General features: G+C 37.5%; 1 protein-coding gene across 1 annotated transcript in view; it reads right to left on the bottom strand.

Annotated features, from left to right (window-relative positions):
* Positions 1–23,739, bottom strand: part of LOC149772655 (uncharacterized) — a 52,362-nt gene that overhangs the window by 7,708 nt on the left and 20,915 nt on the right. Inside the window, exons 14-18 of the mRNA XM_089947528.1 lie at positions 8,091–8,280; positions 6,116–6,277; positions 4,115–4,258; positions 2,543–2,668; positions 302–484 (exon numbers count right to left, since the gene is read on the bottom strand). Coding sequence (XP_089803654.1) covers positions 302–484; positions 2,543–2,668; positions 4,115–4,258; positions 6,116–6,277; positions 8,091–8,280 — 805 coding nt within the window. The remainder of the gene's footprint in view (positions 1–301; positions 485–2,542; positions 2,669–4,114; positions 4,259–6,115; positions 6,278–8,090; positions 8,281–23,739) is intronic.

Genomic DNA, 23,739 nt, shown 5'->3' with positions numbered 1-23,739 from the left:
AAGGACAGCTCATTCCCGATTAATTTTAAATTGAGATTTAATACAAAACTCCAACTGTATTTGCTCGCAAATTGAATTAGACTAGTTTCGAATTAACAGTCAATCCGAGCACGTGTAACACAGAACTGTAAAACTGGTTTGACAGAAACTTACAAGGAAGTATAACCTCTTTAAAATACGTGCTTTCAGTGAAATAAGTTCAAAGCTTCCAAAATTATTGAATTGTAATGTCATACCACATCTATATAATTTTATTTTTAATCCACGTGTCTTAAAACATAGATTTCAGCATGATACCTACTTAAGGAATTTAGTGAAAACTTGGAATTACTGCCAGCCGGTGTAACACTCATGCTGAAGTTATGGATGTCGCCTACATCAGGATCGGTGACTGACACAGTAAATATAGTTGATCCGCTCGTCATGCTTTCAAGAACTGCCACTGAAGCCGGTAAATTGTTTATAATGGGCCTCGTTTTGGATGCTAGAAAAACATGAATGTATAATTTAACATTTTAGTTGTTGCAAAAGATAGATTTAAATTAGTACAAAATCCACATCTAACTAATATATCAGATGAAACACGCGGTGCCAATGTCATGTAAGCCAATAGCCTTTCCCTGTTTGATAAAATGAGAACTTAGGTTTAGGTAAAATATCTTGTTCTTTTATCCGCCATCATTATTCTAACCGATATAACTTAGGAAAGCATACTGTGTTATACTTCTGTCGAGAAATTCCGCAGATAATAAACTGAATTTCGACATTCAGTTCTGGTTTTACACAAATTTGTTATACAAATAGAGTAAATGAACAGGATATTTTTATTAACTGATGTTAATTCATCAGGATTTGCCACTTTTAATTATGTTCCCACTTTTCAGTGCAATTTATGTGCGTTTTTGTTTAAGGGAAGGATACAGACGACAAGTCTCATATATGTTAATGATGTATTTAAATGCTTTTGTAATGGGGCTCGTCGTTGATTACCTTAGGTTGGGGTGGGGTGCTCCCAGTATTATCTATAATTATTACAGAAGACCCACCCTGGCTCGTTTTTGTTAGAAATAGTGATAGAGATTCAAAGCTCCGAGCCCCCAGTCAGCGATGCCGACAGTTAAATTACTGAATACACAAAATGTGAAATTCAAATAAACAACATATTTAATGCCATTCAATTACAGATAATCATTCCTCAAATGAAATTCAATATTCAAAACCCTATCACTCGTCTTTCACTCGACCAAGTGACGGCTTATTTCATCATATGACTTAGTGTTATAGATTTTCCTCCTGTCCTGTGTTTCTACTCATCTATTGATCTGTAGTATTTCTTGACTGGTATCCTGTGCACCTTCAGTCTAACAATCACGTCCTTCATCCTTCACTTCCTCCACTTCCATTCTCTCCTTTTCTTGTCTCCCAGAGACTCGGGACCAACTGTACCATGGTATTTCCTACAGTTCATCCGGTCCCTAAAAGCTTCCTTACCGAAGCTCCTTTGTAATTCCCAGAATAACAATGTTTCCCGCCAATTTCGAATGACGTCGGAGTAGCTTAGAACTTCCTTATGTAATTCCCGCAAGATGGTTTAGCGACTACTGACGTTTAGTTTCAAAACACTAGATTTAAACTTGCGATTTCAATGGTGGCCACGCCTTGATCAATTCCGAGTGGATGTCGATTCACCCCTGGTCTACATAATTAGCAGACATTGCCCCCTCCCCGGCAGTATGTCAAGGGTGGATTTACGACTCTCACTTGATGTTCTTTTGAGCCCGAACCGGCAACTCCTTCCACTTATCTGTGAATCGCACGCTTCCGAATAAGGCGCCAGTAACAAGTTCCTATGGCCATGTTATATACAACTGGCTTCTCCCCGTCATTTTTATGTCGGCGTACACTCGCAACATTTATAAAGCGATTAATTAGCATCAGGGTCTAGCATATACATGTTGCAATCTGGCTATTGTTCCTTACTTACAGTTCTTTTGTTTTAATTCTAATTTTATTGGATGGTTGTCTTTTCCGCTTTTTTCCTTAGAGTCGATAAAAGAATTACAATTACAGTTATATATATATATATATTAAAGGGGTAACAACATGAGTGGTGTAATCAGGCTTATTCAGGAATTGAAAGGTGATAAGCAATAAATCTATGTTTAGATACTTCATTCATTGGTCTTGTTTGTCGTTAGATGGCGCCAGTTTACTATAGAATTTCTAGACTATGTTTGTGTTTCTTTTACACAAAAAAACTTTTAACCAGAGAAACAAAAGTTTGTAATACACATAAGCCATATTGAGAAAGAATGTTGGAGTGACTTCACGTATGATTATACTTTTCAAAGCAGCAACGGACATTTAATAGGTCAGATGTATTCAACTGAATTCATAATGGTAAACATGTTATTTAAGATCTTAAAATATTTTACAACATAAATGGTGTGCGGATTTTGTCCTGTAATATTTAATGCAAATATTTTTGAAGTGCGTTTAGGATGTTTCAACTGTTTAAAAAAATTGAGGAATAGTTACTCACATGTGAAAGTGACAGTCAGGTTGCCACATACATGATTGTGTAGATCATACACACAAATAGATATCCAATACACGGCTCCGTTTTCCTCAGGGATTGAGATATTTCTGTGTAGAGACACCACGGCATCTGTCCAAAGAACAATTTGCTTTCATCGCAATATAATGTTGTCAAATGAGACAACATATATATATATATATATATATATATATATATATATATATATATATATATATATATATATATATATGGGTGTGGGTATGCATGTTTGTATGTATGTATAAACAATAACTTGAAAACAAAAGGTAGCTTAAGTACGTATATTAAAATATACATGTGCATCAGATATTTCAGTGGAATTCAATGCTGGGGGCTTAAGACCTATTTCAAACCTATTTAGTCATTCGATTTGGCCATCATTCTCATGATCACCACACGCTGCCATTATTATCTTTGTAACTTCGTCCTCTTAGTACGAGGGGTGAGTAATTGGATTTGGCTGGCGTTATCTAGAGGATGACATTCCTCGATTTTATAGCCCGGTGAGAATGAAAAGAATGGAATTTCAACATAGAATCGAGCAATAATATTGGGAAGAAATTAAGCAATACTAGTCCCTTTAGACAAGAAAAATAACATTTAATCAAAACAAATTAATAACGGCGATTCCAATTCAATCTAAATTATGTCAACATAATTTAATTGCAGTGTCCAATTTTGATTTATTTCATCATAATTGCGAGTGGTGAAAAGAACGCAATGTCCACGACTGATTTGCATCACCTTCCTCCTTTGACCGTGTATCAACGTCTTCCTATTTCATCTACTTCCTCTTCTCTACTATTATTATTATCATCATTATCATTACCATCACAAACACGCATCATCCTCATCATCATCGTCGTAGTCACCATCATCACACTACTATCAATTTCGTTATCATCATGACCACACATACTGCCATCATTATCACTATCATCGTCATCATTATCATTATCGTCGGCGCCATTATCACACTACCATCAATCTCGTCATTATCGTGACCACAACACAGCTATCATTATCATCAGCAGCATTGCTATCACAATCATCATTATTATCATAATAACTACCACACACTACCATCATCGTCATCATCATTATCACCACCATCATCCTTGTCGTCGTCATCGTCATCACCATCATCATCATCACGCTCCAATAATATGATCATCGTGACTTCCACACACTGCCATCATTATCATTACCATCATGACAAGCACATACAACATCATCATTATCATTATCATTTTCATCATCATCATAATCATCATCATCATCAAGCTCACCACACTGCCAATATTATCATGACCACCACACACTGCAATCGTTATCATCATGATCATGACTAAAATCAATATCAACAACATTATGACCTTAACATACAGTGCCATCAATATCATCATTACCGTGAACAACATCAACATCGTCATCATCTTCGTCATTAGTTGAATAACAGCTGTTACTTTGTTTGTAATAAGTGATCATATTTAAAGATCTAGAAGACAAACTCGATAGCAGAGAAGTATTTCTTACTTGCACTCATATTAAAAGGTGTCCGTTGGTTATAAATCGTGTAGTTGTAGAAAAGGTTGTCATTTTCCGCGTCTGTAGTTGTCACAGTAAATATAGCAGTGCCAGCAAAGGTAGTAGCAGGATCTACATGTATGCTTGTAGAAGCTATAAAATACAGGTACTTGTTAATTGACCAATATCCACTTGTTAGTCACGATAACATATTAACCCATCAGCTAGCGTAATTAGACACATCTACATATGTTGATTCAATCGCCATTTTCTTCCCACAATCTGATTATTGCAATAATTAATTAAATAACGTAAATATTTTCATATTTGGCAAGAACTCATCAACTTATCGATTAATAATTGTGAAAATGTGTCAATTGGGACTTTGTACTTTGGACAATCAGTATCCAGATTTTCACGATCAGCTAAGCATGAATGCAATTTATGACAATTACAACATATTTGTTTGCACAAAAGAAAGTAGAAAGGCACGTCCTCTCGATAATTTGAAGACAAAAATTATGAAAAGAAAATAAGATCTGAAAAAAAAATATCTGTTAAAATGAAAATGTCTAAATTATGGATAGAGAACACACTAACCTCCGGCTTTGCTTTGTGTGGTCTTTCTTCTGTAGGAAGCATTACACCCGAAATTGCATTATTTTATAGCTTGAAAATTTACATTGTAATGTTGGCATGTATCAGAATAATGTAAAATCGTCAGTCTTTCAGACAATGAGTGACATTTTACTTCCAGTCATTCAGCATAAACAAGGATCGGGAATTAAGTTGCAACTAATCAAATACAAAAATAATTTTTTCATATATTTATCCGATATTTTTAGCATGTGTCTGCATATTTACATCAGTTTACATCATTGACCAAAATTTCATCTCATGAACAGAGCAGAAAATGTTTGTGTATAACGTCATACTTTTAAACAGTAACTGTTTACGCTATATATTTTTAATTCATGTATCTCTGAGCCAATCTAAACACAAGGCTGTTAAAATTAATGAAGAGATGACCATATACTAATTTTGGATGAACTTCCTTTCATACGAATATGTTCTTAAGCCAATTTAACATTGATTTTCATGATTTGCTGAGAGAAAAAAAAACCTCATATTTCATTGCTATACTGCAGAATAAGTTATGAAACTTGACAATTTTACATTTGAAAGAATAATACCAGTCATGTTTAATAAATCTATCACATTAATTGAACCATATTTTATTGCTCAATTCTGAAAATGTCGGAGGTGAACATGCTGTCATGTCACGTGATTAGGTAGGCGGAGCGAGCTATTACCTCGAGTAAGGTCAATTGCAGTATCAAAGCTTGAACTATGATTCATATCTACTTGATTCAGATTAAATTATATGTCTAAGAAATTAAATATATAGACGACTTCCTGGAATCAGTTTGGTTCTATGCATAGCAAAAATCCCAGTCCTTTGCATGAGCGCTATTGAGCACTACGCCTTATATTAATTAGCATTGCAAGATTAAAATCCAGAGATACTGATAGAATTTAAAATTTACTATTTCGACATATCAAAAGCACGACATTTACATTTGCCAGAGTAGCATCGTAATCTTTACCAAAGTACTTGAATTAGATTTTTATATCGTATTACATCTTGGCAAAAGTGTTTCTCGTTCTACAATATATATATATATATATATATATATATATATATATATATATATATATATATATATATATATATAGAGAGAGAGAGAGAGAGAGAGAGAGAGAGAGAGAGAGAGAGAGAGATCAAAGGCAATAATAAAAGGTCAACTTAGTTTAAAACAAGCAACAACAAGAAAACAGAATACATATAGCTATCAAGTTGAGAGAGAGATCAAAGGCAATAATAAAAGGTCAACTTAGTTTAAAACAAGCAACAACAAGAAAACAGAATACATATAGCTATCAAGTTGTATAAACGTTTATGCCAGATAAATTGTGTCTTTCCAACATATATTGGACTCGTTTACATACCTGCTAAATTGGTGAAGACAGGTGATTGGTTATCCTCTATATTGACTGTGATGTAACTGCTTACCCTGGATCCATAACTATCCCAGCATTCGATGTTGATCCTATATTGGTTGCAAGTATCATGAGCAAAACCTGGATATGCTTTGCTTAATATCTGGTAGACTGTAAAGTATACAGTATAAGCATTTTAACATTTCGCTTCTATCTAGAGTAGTGGCATAATCTTTACCAAAGTACTTGAATTAGATTTTTATATCTATCTAGTAGCCAAAACATATGGAGAATTAAAACAGAGAGAAATTTACTTTCTTTGCATGCGAAACAAATAAAACGCTTTAGGTAAAATATAGTCGAAAGTCTATGATGAAACTTTTGACAATCAATTAAAAATGCATTCTCAGATTTTGTTGTTGTTCATATAACCGTCAGTTAAACAGTGAACTTCTAATCGGCAAGGCACGTTCATACTATAAATTACATAAACAGGACCGCTATCCACTAAGGATATATATAAGCTACATTTTTCTTTTTATAGTGACCTTGACACCGAAAACTGATACATCGGTACAATTGAACAGCCTGAGATACACAGACTGTTGTATACATATCGAAGTAGGATCTGTCATTCTCTGCTGTAAATGTTCGAAACAAATCTGACAAGCTACGATCAATGTATATCAGACAAATCGTTGCACTTCATGTTAGGTGTAGGCATAGTTACAAAAGATATCTTTTAAATTCGTTTTTCACTTTTATAATTTTGATAGCTGTAATCAATTCTTGAATTTAAATCTCAACAATTCTTGAAGTCGTATCGCTGTCTGTCAAATTTCCTTTTTAATCATTTATGACCAGGACCAGGCTCGTATTCTCCAAGCTCTCTGAGCAAGAAACAAGCTAGAGTTCAAAGTCCAGGGTTTGTAACATTCTTTAACATTCCTTAGAACACAATCAGCCTCGTAAAACCTTTAGGAATTTCTCAGCTCTGGGGCTTATACTAGCATGCAAATTATACATCCTAAGTATCATTGAATGAATGCAGGGAAATTAATATACATAGACACATTTTAAATGTCTAAAGAATTATAAAACCCTTGCATCCCTACGTGTTTACCTTTTAAATTTACAACTGTATTCTAAAAGGATGGTTGCGTTCATTCCTGTTTTTAACACAAAAAGGACTAGATCTACGATCAGTTCTTTCAAGATTCATCGCCAGCTCTCACCATAGTCTGGTTAATTTCAGTCTACAACAGCGATGAGACACAATATTATACTTCTGCTTTCTCTTACGGAGCTAATCAGGTGAGAACAAATTTCAAACATTAAACAACTGCACTTATGGATACAACAAAACCATGGTCTCTCGTCTTGCTTGAGATCGAAGTTTCTGTGGTTGTATTTTTAAACAGTAAACCCAATATCACATGATTTATTTCAACTATTTCCATTTGTTGGCATTCTGTCAAGTGTTTTATTTGTGAGATGGAAAGCGGAAAATCGGTCATATTCCAATCTAACCCCAAGTCGTGAGACCTGTTGATTTGATGACTTCTTGGTGTTTAAAGGCACAGCAACACAAGTAGGTTATTTAGTGCCCAGGCAATCAGAAAAAGTGCCTTGCCCAAGGTCACCCAACGGTAATTGACCGAGGCTGATTCGATGCTATGATTCAACACCGCGCCTCCCATGAGAAGTGTGATGTTGGAGTGAATAATAAATAAATGGAGCAAACAATGTCTCGATTAAATACAAAGTTAATAACAAATATATGAGAATACTTTTTCAGTAACAGTGTCATTGCATAACACCAGCACTACAGTATGTATGGGGGCATAGGAAATAATATTCAAATGAGCGTCTTCTTCGGGAGTAGGAACACATCTGTAAAATTAGCTAACAATTTGCGGCGGTCATCACCATTCAGTCGCCGCCTTTCTGACATCCTTGTAGATCAGGATAAAATTCAACATACCGTCCGACCCGGGGTAGGTTTCTTTTGTCTTGAAAGCAGTAGTGCTGGGACTTGTAGAGGTAACATTGCACGTCACACTGTCGTCTACCGTTGCATCAGATGTTTGTATAGCGTAAAGTGAAGTTTCTACAACTGTGTCTTCGTGAATCGAGACGACAGCAGTGGCTCCCAGATTTGAAATGGAAATCGGCTGGAAAAAAAGCTGATTTATCACAAATGCGATGCACTTCCTGCAACCATTATTTGGACGTTAAATCAGTTTCATGTTTAGTCACATGAGGCAGTTACCAATGTTTAAATGCTGAGTTGTATATCAACATGATCAATTGAATTTCAAACAAAACTAATACACATGCTATATACATTCTATGAACAATGTATTTTCCTGTCCTATTTGATAGATATAGTGTTTCTGTGTATGCTTGTCTGCATCTCTCTTTCTCTCTCTCTCTCTCTCTCTCTCTCTCTCTCTCTCTGGTCTCAACTCCTGCACGGTGCAAGTAACGCATTCTCAGAATATAGTCTCACAGGTCTCATATCGTAAAGCATTATCATTGCCCATTGTCATTATTCATAGCTCTTCCTTTCAACACAATTCGATCAGGCATGTTCAAAACTATATATATCTTCCATAAAATAATGCTTTCCCAGTGTGGTCGTATCTATAGTCTAGCATTCTGCCAAAACGTTATCACGGTCATGATATAGTGTGGTCTTAAATCATTCACAATTCATTAAAGTGTTCTCGATGGCATAGTCCGTATTGTGTCACATTATGCCACTTCAGTTAAGGTGTTTTCAACATGGTGATATATATGGTCTGTAATTACTGCATAATTCAGGCAAAGCGTTTTCAAAGTCAGATATATTCCAGCAACACGTTTTTATCGTGGAGAGCGTGACACGTAACCTTTAAGATTAATGTACGGGCTAGGTTCGCAATCTATCTTCGCCTGCGACGGATGAAATGGTCTTTTTGGGAGGCATGATTGAATTTTAATTCCGTCGGATAACGGTGATAGAAATTGAAGAGATCTATGTTAACATAAGGTCCAGCAACGGGAAAGGACAATGCTGAGACAAGCCAGAACCAAATTGTAGTACATATAGGGCCACTTGAAATAGGTGTCATAAAATTATATTTTCCAGAATAGTTATTAATAAAGGTTGTCTAGAGAGAATTATTCTGACTTCGATGTGAGTTTTAAAACTTTGATTGTTACAGAAAAAAAATCCTGATTGGATAAGATAAACGGGGAGGTGAGAGAGTCCCAGAAGAAATTCAATGCTTTCGTTAATTTCACTTGAAAAATTCGCCAGTCCAAGTTTCTGCCTAAAGGGAATTCTGAAGAACTCCGAGGAAATTAACAAGTATTTTTTTCTCTTTAAATAAATCGTCCATGAAACGTGGATCTGAAAAAGCAAGGCTCGAAATAGCACAAAGGTCGGTCTCAATCTCATACAATCTGTTCTTTGATGTAAGTTAGTAACTATTTGTTGAATATGTTCTTTTTAAAGTCATACTTCAATTTTCCTTGAGTTCATAAGTTAATCATGCATTCGTCTTGAATGTTACATGATTCTTTTATTGTAAGAATGTAATACAATATTCATTCATAATGTGCTAGACTTTAGTAGTTTGTATGTAATATAAATCATATATTGTAAGAAGTTTACGTATTAATCTCACAGAGAAGACCAAACTGCGTGTCTACCAAGCGTGCGTGCTCAGCTCACTTCTCTACAGCAGCGAAACATGGACCACCTATGCAAGACACGAGAGGAAACTCAACAGCTTCCACCTGAGATGTCTGCGGCGCATTCTGCACATCCAGTGGCAGGACAAAGTACCCAACACAGAGGTTCTAGAACGCGCCAACATGAACAGCATGTTCTCCATACTCAGCGAGAGGCGCCTTCGCTGGCTCGGCCATGTCAAGAGAATGGACCCAGGTCGCATTCCCAAGGACCTGTTATATGGGGAGTTAGCAGAAGGTGCACGACCAACTGGACGACCACATCTGCGCTACAAAGATGTTTGCAAGAAGGATATGAAGACAGCAAACATCAATGTCAACGACTGGGAGAGCTGTGCAAACAACCGTTCCAGCTGGCGTCTAGCTGTCAGGCAGGGAGTTCAAAACGCAGAGGAAGAGAGAAGAATAAAGCAAGCTGAAAAGAGAGCTAAAAAGAAGGATAAGCAAAAGCGTACTTTGGAACTATGCGATCGTCTCTCGTAGACGGACGGATGCCAAGAGAGAAGAGCTACGTATTAATCTGATACGAATTGTGAGAAATAATTTACCTGTCTTAAATGATGCATCCTGTAAGCTAATAGTTAATTTTTTAACTCTAAGTCAATGAATCGCTAACTAGCGAGTACGTTAGTTAGAAAAGACGTGAAGGCCATTATTTGATTTGTTTTGTTGAGTGTGTGTTCTTTAGATCGAGAGATCGACTCTGTCGACCGACATCGTTCAGTTAGTAATGTACAGCCCACAGAGACTGCTCCGGTGGCCTTGTGGTTAGAGCGTCCGCCTCGAAAGCGCGCGGTCGTGGGTTTGATCCGCGGCCGAGTCATACCAAAGACTTATAAAAATGGTACTACCAGCTGCCTCGCTAGACGCTCATCATTAAGAGGTTAGTGTTAGTACTGGACGGCCTGGTGTCAGGATAATGTGACTGTGTGGGACATCATGCTAAATGTCTGCGGCATGATGCCCCAGTGCTAGACATCACTATAAACTGCCACACTGTAGACATCATAGCGATATGACTGAAATGTTTTTAAAGCTCGTTAAAAATCCATAAGCACACACACACAGCCCACAGTTGGATGTAATAGTTTATCTAAGTGGTTAGTTATGTCATGGATCCAATTGGGAATGTGATCAGCCGCTAGAAAAGAGATTAATTTTACAAAAAACAGAGTGATGTTTGTATCCGGTTGCAAACTGGCTATTTTAGCGTAGTTCTGTTGAGAAACAATAATACGAAATCTGACGTAGAAGAGTAGACATATTGATCGATCCCAGAAGAAAAAATCTTAGAGATATTTAGATTACGTGTTATATGTTATTAGAAGGAAAAATTGCTACATACCTATGAGTATTATCGTGGGACGATATTCGGACAATGGGAAAATAAATTACAAGACCCCCCCCCGGGAAGATATACTGGCAAGATTTTTCAGACCCCTCCCCCCACGAGACGATATACGGACAATGGAAATTGAACATCGGGAAAATTGAGTGCAAGGACAAGAGATAGTGGGGTTGTTGTATAGGGTAGCGAGTAAGTTCACTGGGAACGTTTAGCGTCAATAGGAATTGAACATGGGGAATACTGGGCTTGTATAACGACTAGGGGAAGTTGAGGCGTTGTATAGGGATAATAGGAATGGAATAGGTAAGGTGACCTCACGGTACTGGACATTGGCAACAATGTACACGAGGCGTTCTATAAAGTGATATGTCCCGATCCTCCAATTATTATATCCAGTTCAGTGTCCCGCCCAACCAAACATTGTATTTTTTTGTTAATTTCAGCGCTGAACTATCTGAACTTACCCGCCACGCCAAGAGGTATAGCCTTTCACGGTGATATAGAAACAAGGGAAATGGAACAGGTGAGGCGACGTCACGGTACTAGACATTGGCAACAATGTGGCACGGAGCTGACCTCAATCGCCCCAAAGAGCAAACAGTGACAGGCGGGTAGCGGGAAAGTTCAGCTAGTTCAGCGAGTGGTGGGTAGCAGATAAACGGGTAAGTTCAGCTATTTCATAAACTATAGCAATTTTGAAAATTCTTGACGAAACCCGACGGAGTATTTTCTGTCTCTGCTTGCCCATATTGACTGAATAAATAAAACCATATACCTTGACTCATACTCAGGAGAAGACAATCCCAATGAAGGAAAATTCACCTTCGAACCAATTGTAACGCTAACAGGAAGATTGAAATGTCCTGCTATGAAAGTTCCTACGTGACCCTCAAAATTCCCATGCCACTATAAATTTACCCGCCAACCGCCCTGTCCCTAAGAACGAGTATCGGATCTTTTTTACGCAAAGAGAATATATATATTTTCGAGGAACATGAGTGTCCCTGAAAAGGACCTTTGGATTTCGTCTTCTTATATTTTAATTTCTTCTTTTTCTCCACCAACTTCTCATTCTTTCCCCTACTGTCTTAACAAACCCCAAATATACTATCCACACAAACGTTCGCGCATGCATACAAAACACACAAATGCACACAAACACACACCACAGAGGGAAGAAGAAGAAAAAAAACAAATATATTATCCACACAAACGTACGCGCAAATGTACAAACACACACACTATCTACACACGGGAAGAGGAGCAATAACCAGATCCCAAAATATGCTATCCAAACACGGGAAGAGGTGCAAAACAAAAGCCACAAATATACTATCCACACACGGGAAGGAGCAGAACAAACAAACCCCAAACATATTATCCACACACGGGAAGGAGCAAATAAAAACAAAAACAAATTAAATATCCACACACGGGAAGGAGAAAAATATACCTCAAATATACTATCCAGACACGGGAAGGAGCAAAAAATAAAACAGTTATACTATCCACACACGGGAAGGTACGAAAAAACAACAAACCCCAAATATACTATCCATACACGGGAAGGAGAAAACACAAACATTATATCCACTATCCACACAAGGAATTATGAAAAAAAAAAAACATTATATACTATCCACACAGTGAATAGTTATAAAATAGACCACAATATCTAACATCCACACAAACGTACACGAACACATATAAACCTAACATATAATATCGACAACCCTAATATCTACTATCCACACACGGGAAGGTGCAAGAAACAAGCCCAATATACTTTCCACACACAGGAAGAAGAAAAAACAAACTCCAAATATACTATCCACCCACGCGAAAAAGAAAAAACAAACTGCAAATATACTATGCCACACGGTAAGATGAAGAAAACAAAACCAAATCTACTTTTCACACACGTGAAGGAAAAAAACAAGCACAATAACTACTTTCCACACAAACGTACGCGAACGCATACAAACACCCAAAATACTATCCACACAACGTACGCGAACTCATACAAACCCCAAATATACTATCCACACAAGGGACGAAGAAAGAAACAAACCCATATATACTATCCACACAAGATTCGCGAACACACACACACACATATTCACACACACACAAACACACACAATATCTACTATCAACACACAAAAGAAGAAAAACCCAATACCTACTAACAGCACAGAAGGGAAATAAAACCCCAATATCTACTGTCAACACAGATGAGAAGGAAAGAAAACATTATATACTATCCACATAATGTAGGGACAATGTCTTTTTTATTGTTAAGATAAAACACAAACACACACACACAACGTACGCACGCACATAAGTGTTACTACACTGGGTGACAGTAAGTTTGGAGACTAGTGTTTTTGAATGATGGGAAGACAGAATTAGCATTCCATGCGAGAGAAAATGAAAGAATGGAAAAGACAAAACCCAGAAAAGAAGCACACCATTTTATGGTTCTGTTATTTTTTGCGGTATTACATGACAAAGATAATTAAGAACACCATACATTATAATTTAAATATGTTCATTCACCAATGTGACAAAAATGTAGTGTGATATTTATTGTCGACTGACTGCTAAACATTTGCTTAACCTATCCCAAATTTACGAGATGTCCTGTGTTTCAGAGCACACGCTACAAACAATGTTGCAAAGTTTTCACAAATCTAAAAATCAGCACCAACACGCGCCTTGTTCTATCGACAGTCTAAACTGAGAGAAAATAGATCGAACACTTGTTACATTTATTCCGAACGTGTGTTTAGGTTATAGAATTCAGAGTGAACCATAGGCAGGGTTATACAGTACAATGTCACCCGCGTCTTTCTTGAAAACGTACTGCGCTTGTTTTCTTTCTAAAAAGCGGTAAGTCTAATGATATAATTCTTTTTCGTGACACATTGCAGTGCCAAATAAGGATAAAGCTAAGATAGCGAATTGTACAAGCTAAAACGTTCTCACAGAATAATACAATTAAACATTCCTTGATCTATTTTGGATCGTCCATGGTACGATTGTTCTTGCGTTAGTTGAATTTTTTAAAATAATTTTGTTTTGCAAATCGCCCAAAGGCGAGACCCAGAAAAACATGGCCTATCTCGTCATTGTGTGAAGAACTCCTGAAGTGAATTCGAAGCGAATGCGGTAAGAAGATAAGTCTAGCCAATGAAATGGCTTACAACAAGTGATGCATTGTTTTGTTCTAATGCAGTGTGACAAAATAATGCTTACGCTCTTGCGTTGTTAATATTGCAGTGCAGACAGACTGGAATGTGAACTTTAAATCATCTGGTATGTGTTGTACCATTTCGTCTTACCACATCAACTTCTGAACGGACACAGCACTGGTTCGCATTTTGAAACTGACAATTTCTTTTTATCTCACTTAAACATTTTGACATAAACACTCAAACTCACATCGGTAGAGTCATAAGTGTTACAGAATTGAGTGGCACGGATTTTTTGTTTGTTTTTGTTTCACACTTGACTGTAGAAAATGTGAAGTATCCCAAACCATTATCTTAAACAGAAGTAGAATATAGGGGTGTGATAGTTGTTATTTCGATATAGCCAGTAAACGTTAATAAAACACTCCTGCTCTGTCTTTTACTTTAGTCTTACAAGAAATCATCTTTGTAGCTGCATAATAAGCGGTAAAGGCAAGGACTATCGTCGCTGCTGTCGAAGAAGGATAAGTTCTTTAAGAAAGGGGTTGAGTATTTTTGTTAACATATCAATTGAGGAAACACGAATGTAAAATCGAGGTTGGTTGCCATCGAGGTCAAACACAAAGTGGAAGTGACTGAGGGAAGTAGACATCATTGCCGAGCACTGATTTTTCTGGAGTGCTGCTGTAGAGCTGTCAATTCTGTTCTTGACAAGTACATTCTCCAAACGAAAGTTCTAACAAATATGAATCGAATATACTTGTTCACTTGATCTACCTTTCTCCTATGTAACTCTTGGCCAATTTTATCTTTATTCACTAGCTTAGACCTCTCCTCTCCCCTTGATTTGCAATGAAACTTGTAGATATGATATTGTAATTAAACTGGTAAGCTTTTGATATCACTAGTTACATTCCTCTCAAGTAATGGAATATTCACTCCAATCAAGTCCATGTTAATTCCTAGGAAGCTAACCCGACAATGACCAAAACGGCCTAAAACCTCTCACTCAGATATATACCATATTTGTTTCAGCCACATTTAGGACGATTCTGAAGTAGATTCTGCTTATCAATCTCAGCCTAAAAGAATATTACGACGATGAGTGATGTAAAGTGTAGAGAAGAATTTTTGAGCAGTTATATTTCTATGATGTGTTCTATTTACGTTACGATCCAGAGCCATCACGTGACAATCCTAATTCCTGGTTTAAGAGGAATTAACATGGCTGAGCAACGGAGTTCTTGTATTTGAAACATATTGTCTGGGTTGAAGAAACTAGTAAAAAAGGATTTTATGTGACAAGCAGTGCATTCACGTTGGATAAGTGGTTGGATCCCACTCTACAGGCTGACTATAACTTTAGTATTACTCCAGTGGTTAAAAATCAAGGTGATGGATTATTACGGGGTTATACGAAAGAGTTTGTAGATACTTTGAAAGCTGATACAGAGTATGGTGCTACAGGAAGTGCTGCATTTTCTACTATCAGTATGTTTAAAGACTATCATAATCTGAAGTTTGTAAAAGGAAAAAAGAATTGTCACACAGAGAAACGAGCTACACTCTGGTATCCTCTAGGAAAGGTAAACAGATCCAATCCGTGTTATGCTAACATAGGCAGTTCAAAGTTCAAAAACATTGTAGATGATTTCTTCAAGACAGCTGTTTCCGGTTGTTATGGTACAGGAGAAATCAATTGCACGCCTTTTGTTGGTGTGTGAGAAACCAATGGAGCTAATGAAATAAATGATTTGGGAAGTTATCGTCCTATGCTGATTTACATCAAAGGTTATCCTTATGTCGGAAAAGATGGTCCTGTTGATATTACTATCCAGTCTGACATTAAATATTTTTACAAGATTGATTTCCGGAAACGTAGAGCTGGAACTCATCCATTCAATGTTCTTGACAATCCACCCGCCGACCGGAAAACATCCTGCTCATGGGCTTGACTTGATAAGCATGGTCACAGTTTTGCTACACCCCGCCAGTTTAACTACCCGCTGAATATGTATAAAGTTAGTTGGGTATGGTGGTGGACAGGAATATAACATTCATGAAGATCATTTCTTAGTTCAAACTCCACCTAATGAAGATAGTCAGTATATGGTAGTAAGTAATCCAGACAGAACTCCACAACAAAATAAGACCTTGCAGAAACGAATATTCTAATCAAGAAGACGAAGTGAGTTTCAGTAAATGACCTATGAGAAGATGAGCGATTAAAAATTACGAGATGAACGTTTGGCTGGTTATATTTCAATGAATGAATTTCTACAAAATACTGGTGGGATTTTCTTTTGAGGAATAATCCTGAGCCTTCACACCATAAGGATGTTGTTTCATGGTGTAAGAAGAATCATTATGGATATACTACAGAAGTTTAATATCTAAAGCAAGTGGCTTGTACTTATGATAGTGCTGGAAAGGTTATAATTTGAGCATTAGTTACTTTTTATTTGGATAAATGGTTGGATCCTACAATTCATGCTCTATAATTTTACAGTGTGAGTGGCTACGCATGTGCCTAAGGATCTGAGTACACAGTCTATAATTCAAACACCTTGTCTGGCACGATTTAGTGATAATTCTTATTTTAGTGTTGCAATTGTTGGTCCACCTTATTCTACCATTGTTGAAGCTTATTGTCTGTAGCTTGGCGTGTAGGAGCTGATGGAGGTGGAATCGGAACTTGAATTAAAATTTGTATCGGCTATGATGCATATGTCAAGTGCCATGAAGGAAGACATGGACCTATGCCTCATTTGTTATTTTGGATTTCGTTTTATCCTGATGTTGGATCTGTTCAGTTTGCATTGACTCAATTACAGACTTGTTTTGTTAATTTGTTAACACGTGTTGGTGCTGTGGAAAGAGAGAAAATTTCAAAGAACGAAGTGACGGTGAAGACATTGAGAGTAGCTGTTGAAAACTAGGATCGAAAGAAAAGAAAAAAGAAGAAGTAGCAGATCGAAAGAAACAGCCAGTCTCAGGGAAGGTTTCGACGACTGCTAGATACAAACGATGAATCAAATGTAACAAGAAAGTTTGAAGTTTATTTTTAATCTTTATTCAAACAAATTAAAATTATTTCACCTCTTGCTTCCGGTTCTTTGCATTCTCTCTCTCTCTCTCTCTCTCTCTCTCTCTCTCTCTCTCTCTCTCTGCAATATCTGTTAATATTTCATCTAACTCTTCCCTGTGCATTGCATAAAAGTGACAATTCTTGCCACCATTACAAGAACCATCAAATCCACAAAGATTACTTTTTTCCCGCTACGGTGGAAGTTACACATTCGCATGCTCCAATTACACCACATGATGGACATAAAGTTTCCTCCGAGGAGTTACTACATTCACACCAGTCTGTGAAACCACATTTTTCACATAAGGTTGGTACTTCACTATTAGTGCTACTTTCAATGAATTAGTTCTGGAAGTTGCTCCTCTATTGGTATGTCCATGAATTCAATAAAGTTGTCAATGGTGTCGGAGCTGGTATGTCTAAATCATGAATGATTGGACTCTGCAGTTTTATTGGCAGTGTTGGAATCATTTCGGGACTTGTAATTTCTTCTGCATCTGCATCCCGGATTATTCCTTCTATTTCATCATCACTTGACCATTCATCACAATCTGAATCTGGTAAGGGTGTTAAGTCAGGATCTTCTATCAATAAAGCTTCATTTAATTCACTCCAAATTGATTCTTCGAAGTTTCCGGATGATGCTTCCGCCATTATTTTGAGACTGTTTTTCGCTGCCAATAGTTCATGAATTACAGTGAAACAGCCTTTCATCCACATTCGATTGGCCATCATGTCTGGATTTTTCAGCTTGTGCTGATTGCGTGCTTCACTCTTGCTGCTAAATAGAAATGTAATTGAACATTCCTCCATTGCAGCTTTGCCTTCTGGGACTGCAGCCAATGGCTCTGTGTTAACTGCAATGATAATAGGCTGGGAATTGCACCGCCGAGTCCATTGCTTTTTGGTACTATACAATACTTGCCTTCTCTTATTTGCTTGCAAATATCCAATGTAACGCGATTGAAATGCAATTCATTGATCAAGCCTACTTTTGAGTGAGATACTCTGCAAAACAAAAAATGGCTGTCGTTACAAGAGAGACCTAAGTATATGCTGGAGCCATAGGACCGGATCTGTCCAAAATGGTTTTCCATTAGAGGGAACTCCTACGCATAGAAATGTGCTTAATTTCAGAACTTTCCTGAAAATAACAATAGAGACATACCAAACAATATGCTGCGTTCTTGATAGCTCCTCTCTTTTCCTTTGTGCAATTTTTGAATAGAATGCGAGTGTCCTCAATATTTAACAGTTTGTCACCAAAGAATGTTTCTAACCCCTCTTCTGTAGTTTTTTCCATGAATGATTGGGAATGCTGTCTTGGGTCTCCTGAACTTAAAAATCTCACTGCATTCTGTACCAGAATTCTTGCTTGGAAACCTCGTCCTAGATAGTCTAAGAGGTTATCTGCATCTTCGTATTTTTCCTCCTATGGTAGCCTCCCTTAGTTTGAATAAGTCGGTGCTTTGTATTTTGTTATCATATTTTGGAATATTTTGATGCGATCTCCAGGCCTTGGTTTCTGGTTCATTTTAAGATATTTTTGCCTTGGTTCTTCAGCTTCATCTTTGTCTGATCTTTCTCGCTTCCGTTTTTTTTTTTCTGTCTTCTTGCTTGCATTTCTTTCCCGGGTAGATTTCGTCGGCTTCAAGAGATTCCAAGAACGTTTCTATAGCTCTTGATGTGAATCCGAGTATTTGTTGGGATTTGACCTGGTAACAATTATTTTCACATGTTTGTTTTAAATCATGAAAGACGTTCATGTGCCAACTCCCACATTCATTCGTACTCATGACACTTCTTTGCTGCTTAATTTCTGTGATTAAGTGAAAATGAGTCTCAGCAATAAACGAACATGCATATCCTTTGTTGAGATGGTGATAAACTAGGCATCCATGCTGTCCGTTCCTAGTGAAATCACATACGATGTTAAGAATATTTTAGTTCGGATCATATCCTTATCTGATAAGTCAACTTCTTCCATATTTGTGTAGAAAATAATGTTCTCTTCTTTAATCCATGATTTATTTATTACAATTCCAGCAATTGTAGGGTAGATTACTGTTCCATAAAATTTGCTCCATTGAATGTTCTCCATGTCTTGTGAAATCAATGAGAATGACAAATACAAATTATAGCATTTTATGCGTTGTAATTAAATGAAAAGGAAGTTGCTTCGCGGATTTCCCACCAGGAAGTGACATATTTTCCCGCCTTGAATCATTGGTTAGACTTATTTTCTTACACCGTTCGCTTCGAATTGACGTCAGTAACTCTTTACACAGTGAGATAAGCCCTGTTTTTATGGGGCTCACCGCTAGCCGTTTTACAAAACAAAATTATTTCAAAAAATTAAACTAATGCACGAACAAACGCACCATGGACGATGCATGAAAATTGTGTCAATCTTATTGCAAAATACATCAAGAAATGTTAAATTGTACTGTTATGCGAGAACGTTTTAGTCGTATTCGCATAACAGTACAATCACTCTGGTGATATCTTAAAATGGTGGATTTTTTCCTATGGATTTGATTATCTAAGTGGAATGTGTGTTTCCTTGAAACTTTCTTAGGGACAATATACCATAAAAATCAAACGTAAGTGTCGTGATACTTTTGAAAATTAGGAATAACATAGTCTCTCTCTCTCTCTCTCTCTCTCTCTCTCTCTCATAATAAGTTTGATTGCAATTCTAATGGGATTTGTTCCGTTTAAAGATACCTATCCGAAAAAAATGTAATCATTAGTTACCATAATTATGTGAACTATTCTGCTTGTCATGTATTGTTTAAAAACATACACCCTAACAAATTGTAAATCAGCAAATCGTTAGATGAAATACAATCTTGAGTTGACGAGTTTGCACAATTTAGATAGCTTTATCCTTATTTTTGCACTGCAATGTGTCACGGAAAAAACTGCAAGCATCAAGTTTACCGTTTTTCAGAAAGGAAAGAAAATGCACGGCCTTTTCAAGAAAGACGCGAGTGACATTGCACTGTATAAACCTATCTATGGTTAACTCTGAATTTTATAACAAAAACACACGTTCGGAAAAATGTAACAATTCATCGACCTACTTTATTTCAGTTTAGACTGTCAATTGAACAAGGCCCGTTTTGGTGCTGCCTTTTTTTGTCGCCCTTAGATTTGTGAAAACATTGTAACATTGTTTGTAGCTTGTGCTGCGACACAGAGGACATCTCTTAAATTTGGGATTAGTTAAGCAAATGTTAAGCATTCAGTCGACAATAAATATCACACTACCTTTTTATGACATTGATGAATGAATGAGAACAATGAACATATTCCGCATAGAATGTATGGTTTTCTTAATTGCATTTCTCTTATAATACCGCAAAAAATAACAGAATCAAAAATGGTGTGCTTTTTCCTGGTTTCTTTCTTTCCCATTCTTTCTTTGTCTCTCGAATGTAATGCTAACGCTGTCTTCCCATCTCTCAAAACACTAGGCTCCAGACTTACTTTCACCCAGAGCAGTAACACTTGTGTGCGTGCGTGCACAAGTATGTGTGTGCGTGTTTTATCTTAACAAATAAAGACCTTGTCCCTACACTATGTGGGTCGTATATAATGTGGGGATTTTTTCCTTCCGTTCTGTTTTGAAGGTAGGTATTGGGTTTTTCTACACTTCTGTGTTGCTAGTAGATAGTTTGTGTGTGTGTGTGTGTGTGTGTGTGTGTGAGAGAGAGAGAGAGAGAGAGAGAGAGAGAGAGAGAGCTTTCGTGTACGTTGTGTGGATAGTGTGTTCGTTTTTTTTTTTTTCTCCTTCCCGTGTATGGATAGTATATTTGGGGTTTATGCAAGTTCGCGTACGTAGTGTGGATAGTATATTTGGGGTTTGTATGCGTTCGCAAACGTTTGTGTGGATAGTATATATGTGCTTTTTCCCTTCCCGTGTGTGTAACGTAGATTTGGGTTTGTTGTTTTTTTTTCCTCTTACCGTGTGTGAATAGTATATTTGTGGGGTTTTTTTTCTTCTTCCCGTGTGTGGATAGTATATTTGGGATTTGTTTTTTGCTCCTTTCCGTGTGAGGACAACATATATTGGGGGTTTTATTTGAATATTTTGGGTTTACATGCGTTCGCGTACGTTTGTGTGGATTGTAGATTTTGTGGGGTTTTTATCCTTCCCGTGTGTGAATAGTAGATATTGGGGTTTTTGATAGTATATTTTGCGTTTCTATGCGTTCGCGTATATTTGTGTGTAGAGTAGATATTGTGGTTTGTTTATTAGCTCTTGCCTGTGTGGATAGTAGATAATGGTTACGTTTTTTTTATCTTTCCGTGTGTGGATATTAGATATTGTGTTTCATTTTTCTCCTTCACGTGTATGGATAGCATATTTAGGGTTTGTGTTTTGTCTTTTTCTTGCTCCTTCCCGTGTGTGGATGGCATATTTGGGATTTGCTTTTTTCGTTCTTCCCGTGTGTGCATAGTATACCAAAGTTGTTTTGTTTTTTTTCCTTGCTCCTCTTCCCGTGTGTGGATAATATATTTTGGGGGGTTGTGTTTTGCTCCTCTTCCCGTGTGTGGATAGTATATTTGGTGTTTGTATGCGTGCGCGCACGTATCTGTTGATAGTAGAGTGTGTGTTTGTGTGATTGTATGCATGCGTGTACGTTTGTGTGGATGCTAGAGTGTGTGTTTGTGTAGATAGTAAAGTGTGTGTCTGTATGCGTGCGCTTACGTTTGTGTGGATAGAATATTCGGGTTTTTTCTTCTTCCCTCTGTGGTGTGTGTGTATGTGTCTTTGTGTATTTGTGTGTTTGTATGCATGTACATAAGTTTGTGTGGATAGTTCATTTGGTCTTTTATCTCTCCTTCTCGTTCGTGGATAGTATACTTGGGGTCTTTTAGGAAAACAGGGGAAAGAATAAGACGTTGGTGGAGAAAAATTATAAATTAAAAGAACAAGAAGCAGAAAACTAAAAGCCCTTTTCAGGTCCACTCATGTGCCTCGAAAAGATATTTATTCTCTTTGCCTAAAATGAAATCCGGATCTCGTAGGGACTTTCAGCGCAGGACAGGGCGGTTTGGCGGGTTGCGGGTAAATTTATAGTGAAAGGGGAATCTTCCGGGACCCGTAGGGACTTTCATTGCTGGACAGGGCAGTTGGCGGGTGCGGTTAATTTATAGTGACAGGGGAATCTTCCGGGTAACGTAGGGACTTTCATCGCTGGACAGGGCGGTTGGCGGGTGGTGGGTAAATTTATAGCGACAGAGGAATCCTCCGGTTCCCAAAAGGGATTTCGTCGCTGAACAGGGCGGGTGGCGGGTAAATTTATAGTAACAGAGAACTCTTCCGGTTCCCATAGGGACTTTCGTCGCTGGACAAGGCAGGTGGCGGGTAAATTTATAGTCACAGAGGAATCTTCCGTGTCCAGTACAGACTCTCAACGCAGGACAGGGCGATTGACGGGTGACGGTAAATTTATAGTGATAGGGGACATTTCACCCTTCCTGTTTGCGTTGCAATGGTTTTGAATGTGATTTTCTTCATTGGAATTGTCTTCTCCTGAATATGAATCAAGGCATATGGTGTATTTATTCAGTCAATATGGGTAAACAGAGACAGAAGATATTTCGTCGGGTTTGGTCAAGAATATTCTAAATTGGTATAGTTTATGAATTTGCTGAACTTACCCGTCATCCCTTCTACACGCCACTCGCTGAACTCACTGCACTTACACGCCACCCGCTACCAACTGAACTAGCTGAACTAACCCGCTACCCCCCCTGTAACTGTTTGCTGTTTGGCCCGATTGAAGTCAGATCCTTGCCACATTGTTGCCAATGTCTAGTACCGTGACGTCACCTCCCCTTTTGCATTTCCCTTGTCGCCATATCACTATGAAAGACTATAACGCGTGGCTGGGCGGGTACGTTTAGACAGTTCCGCTGTGAAACTATACGAATAAAAAAATACTTGGCAAGGCGGGATATAGAAATGGATATAATTATTAGCGGACCTGGACATATCACTTCATAGAACGCTTCCTGGACATTATTGCTAATGTCCAGTACCGTGAAGTCACCTCACCTCTTTCATTCCTATTATCCCGATACAACACCCCAACTTTCTCTTGTCGTTATACAAGCCCAATATTCCTCATGTTCAATTCCAGTTGATGCTAAACGTGCTCGGTGAACTTACCCGCTACCCGCTACCCTATAAAATAACCCATTTTCCCTTCTCCGTATACAGTCCCAATATTCCCCATGTTAAGTTTCC

Source organism: Sinohyriopsis cumingii, unplaced genomic scaffold, assembly GCF_028554795.1.
Source record: "Sinohyriopsis cumingii isolate HCF-2022 unplaced genomic scaffold, ASM2855479v2 utg001311l, whole genome shotgun sequence".
In the NCBI taxonomy this organism is placed as follows: Eukaryota; Metazoa; Mollusca; class Bivalvia; order Unionida; family Unionidae; genus Sinohyriopsis; species Sinohyriopsis cumingii.
This window is presented reverse-complemented; position numbering and strand designations above follow the sequence as displayed.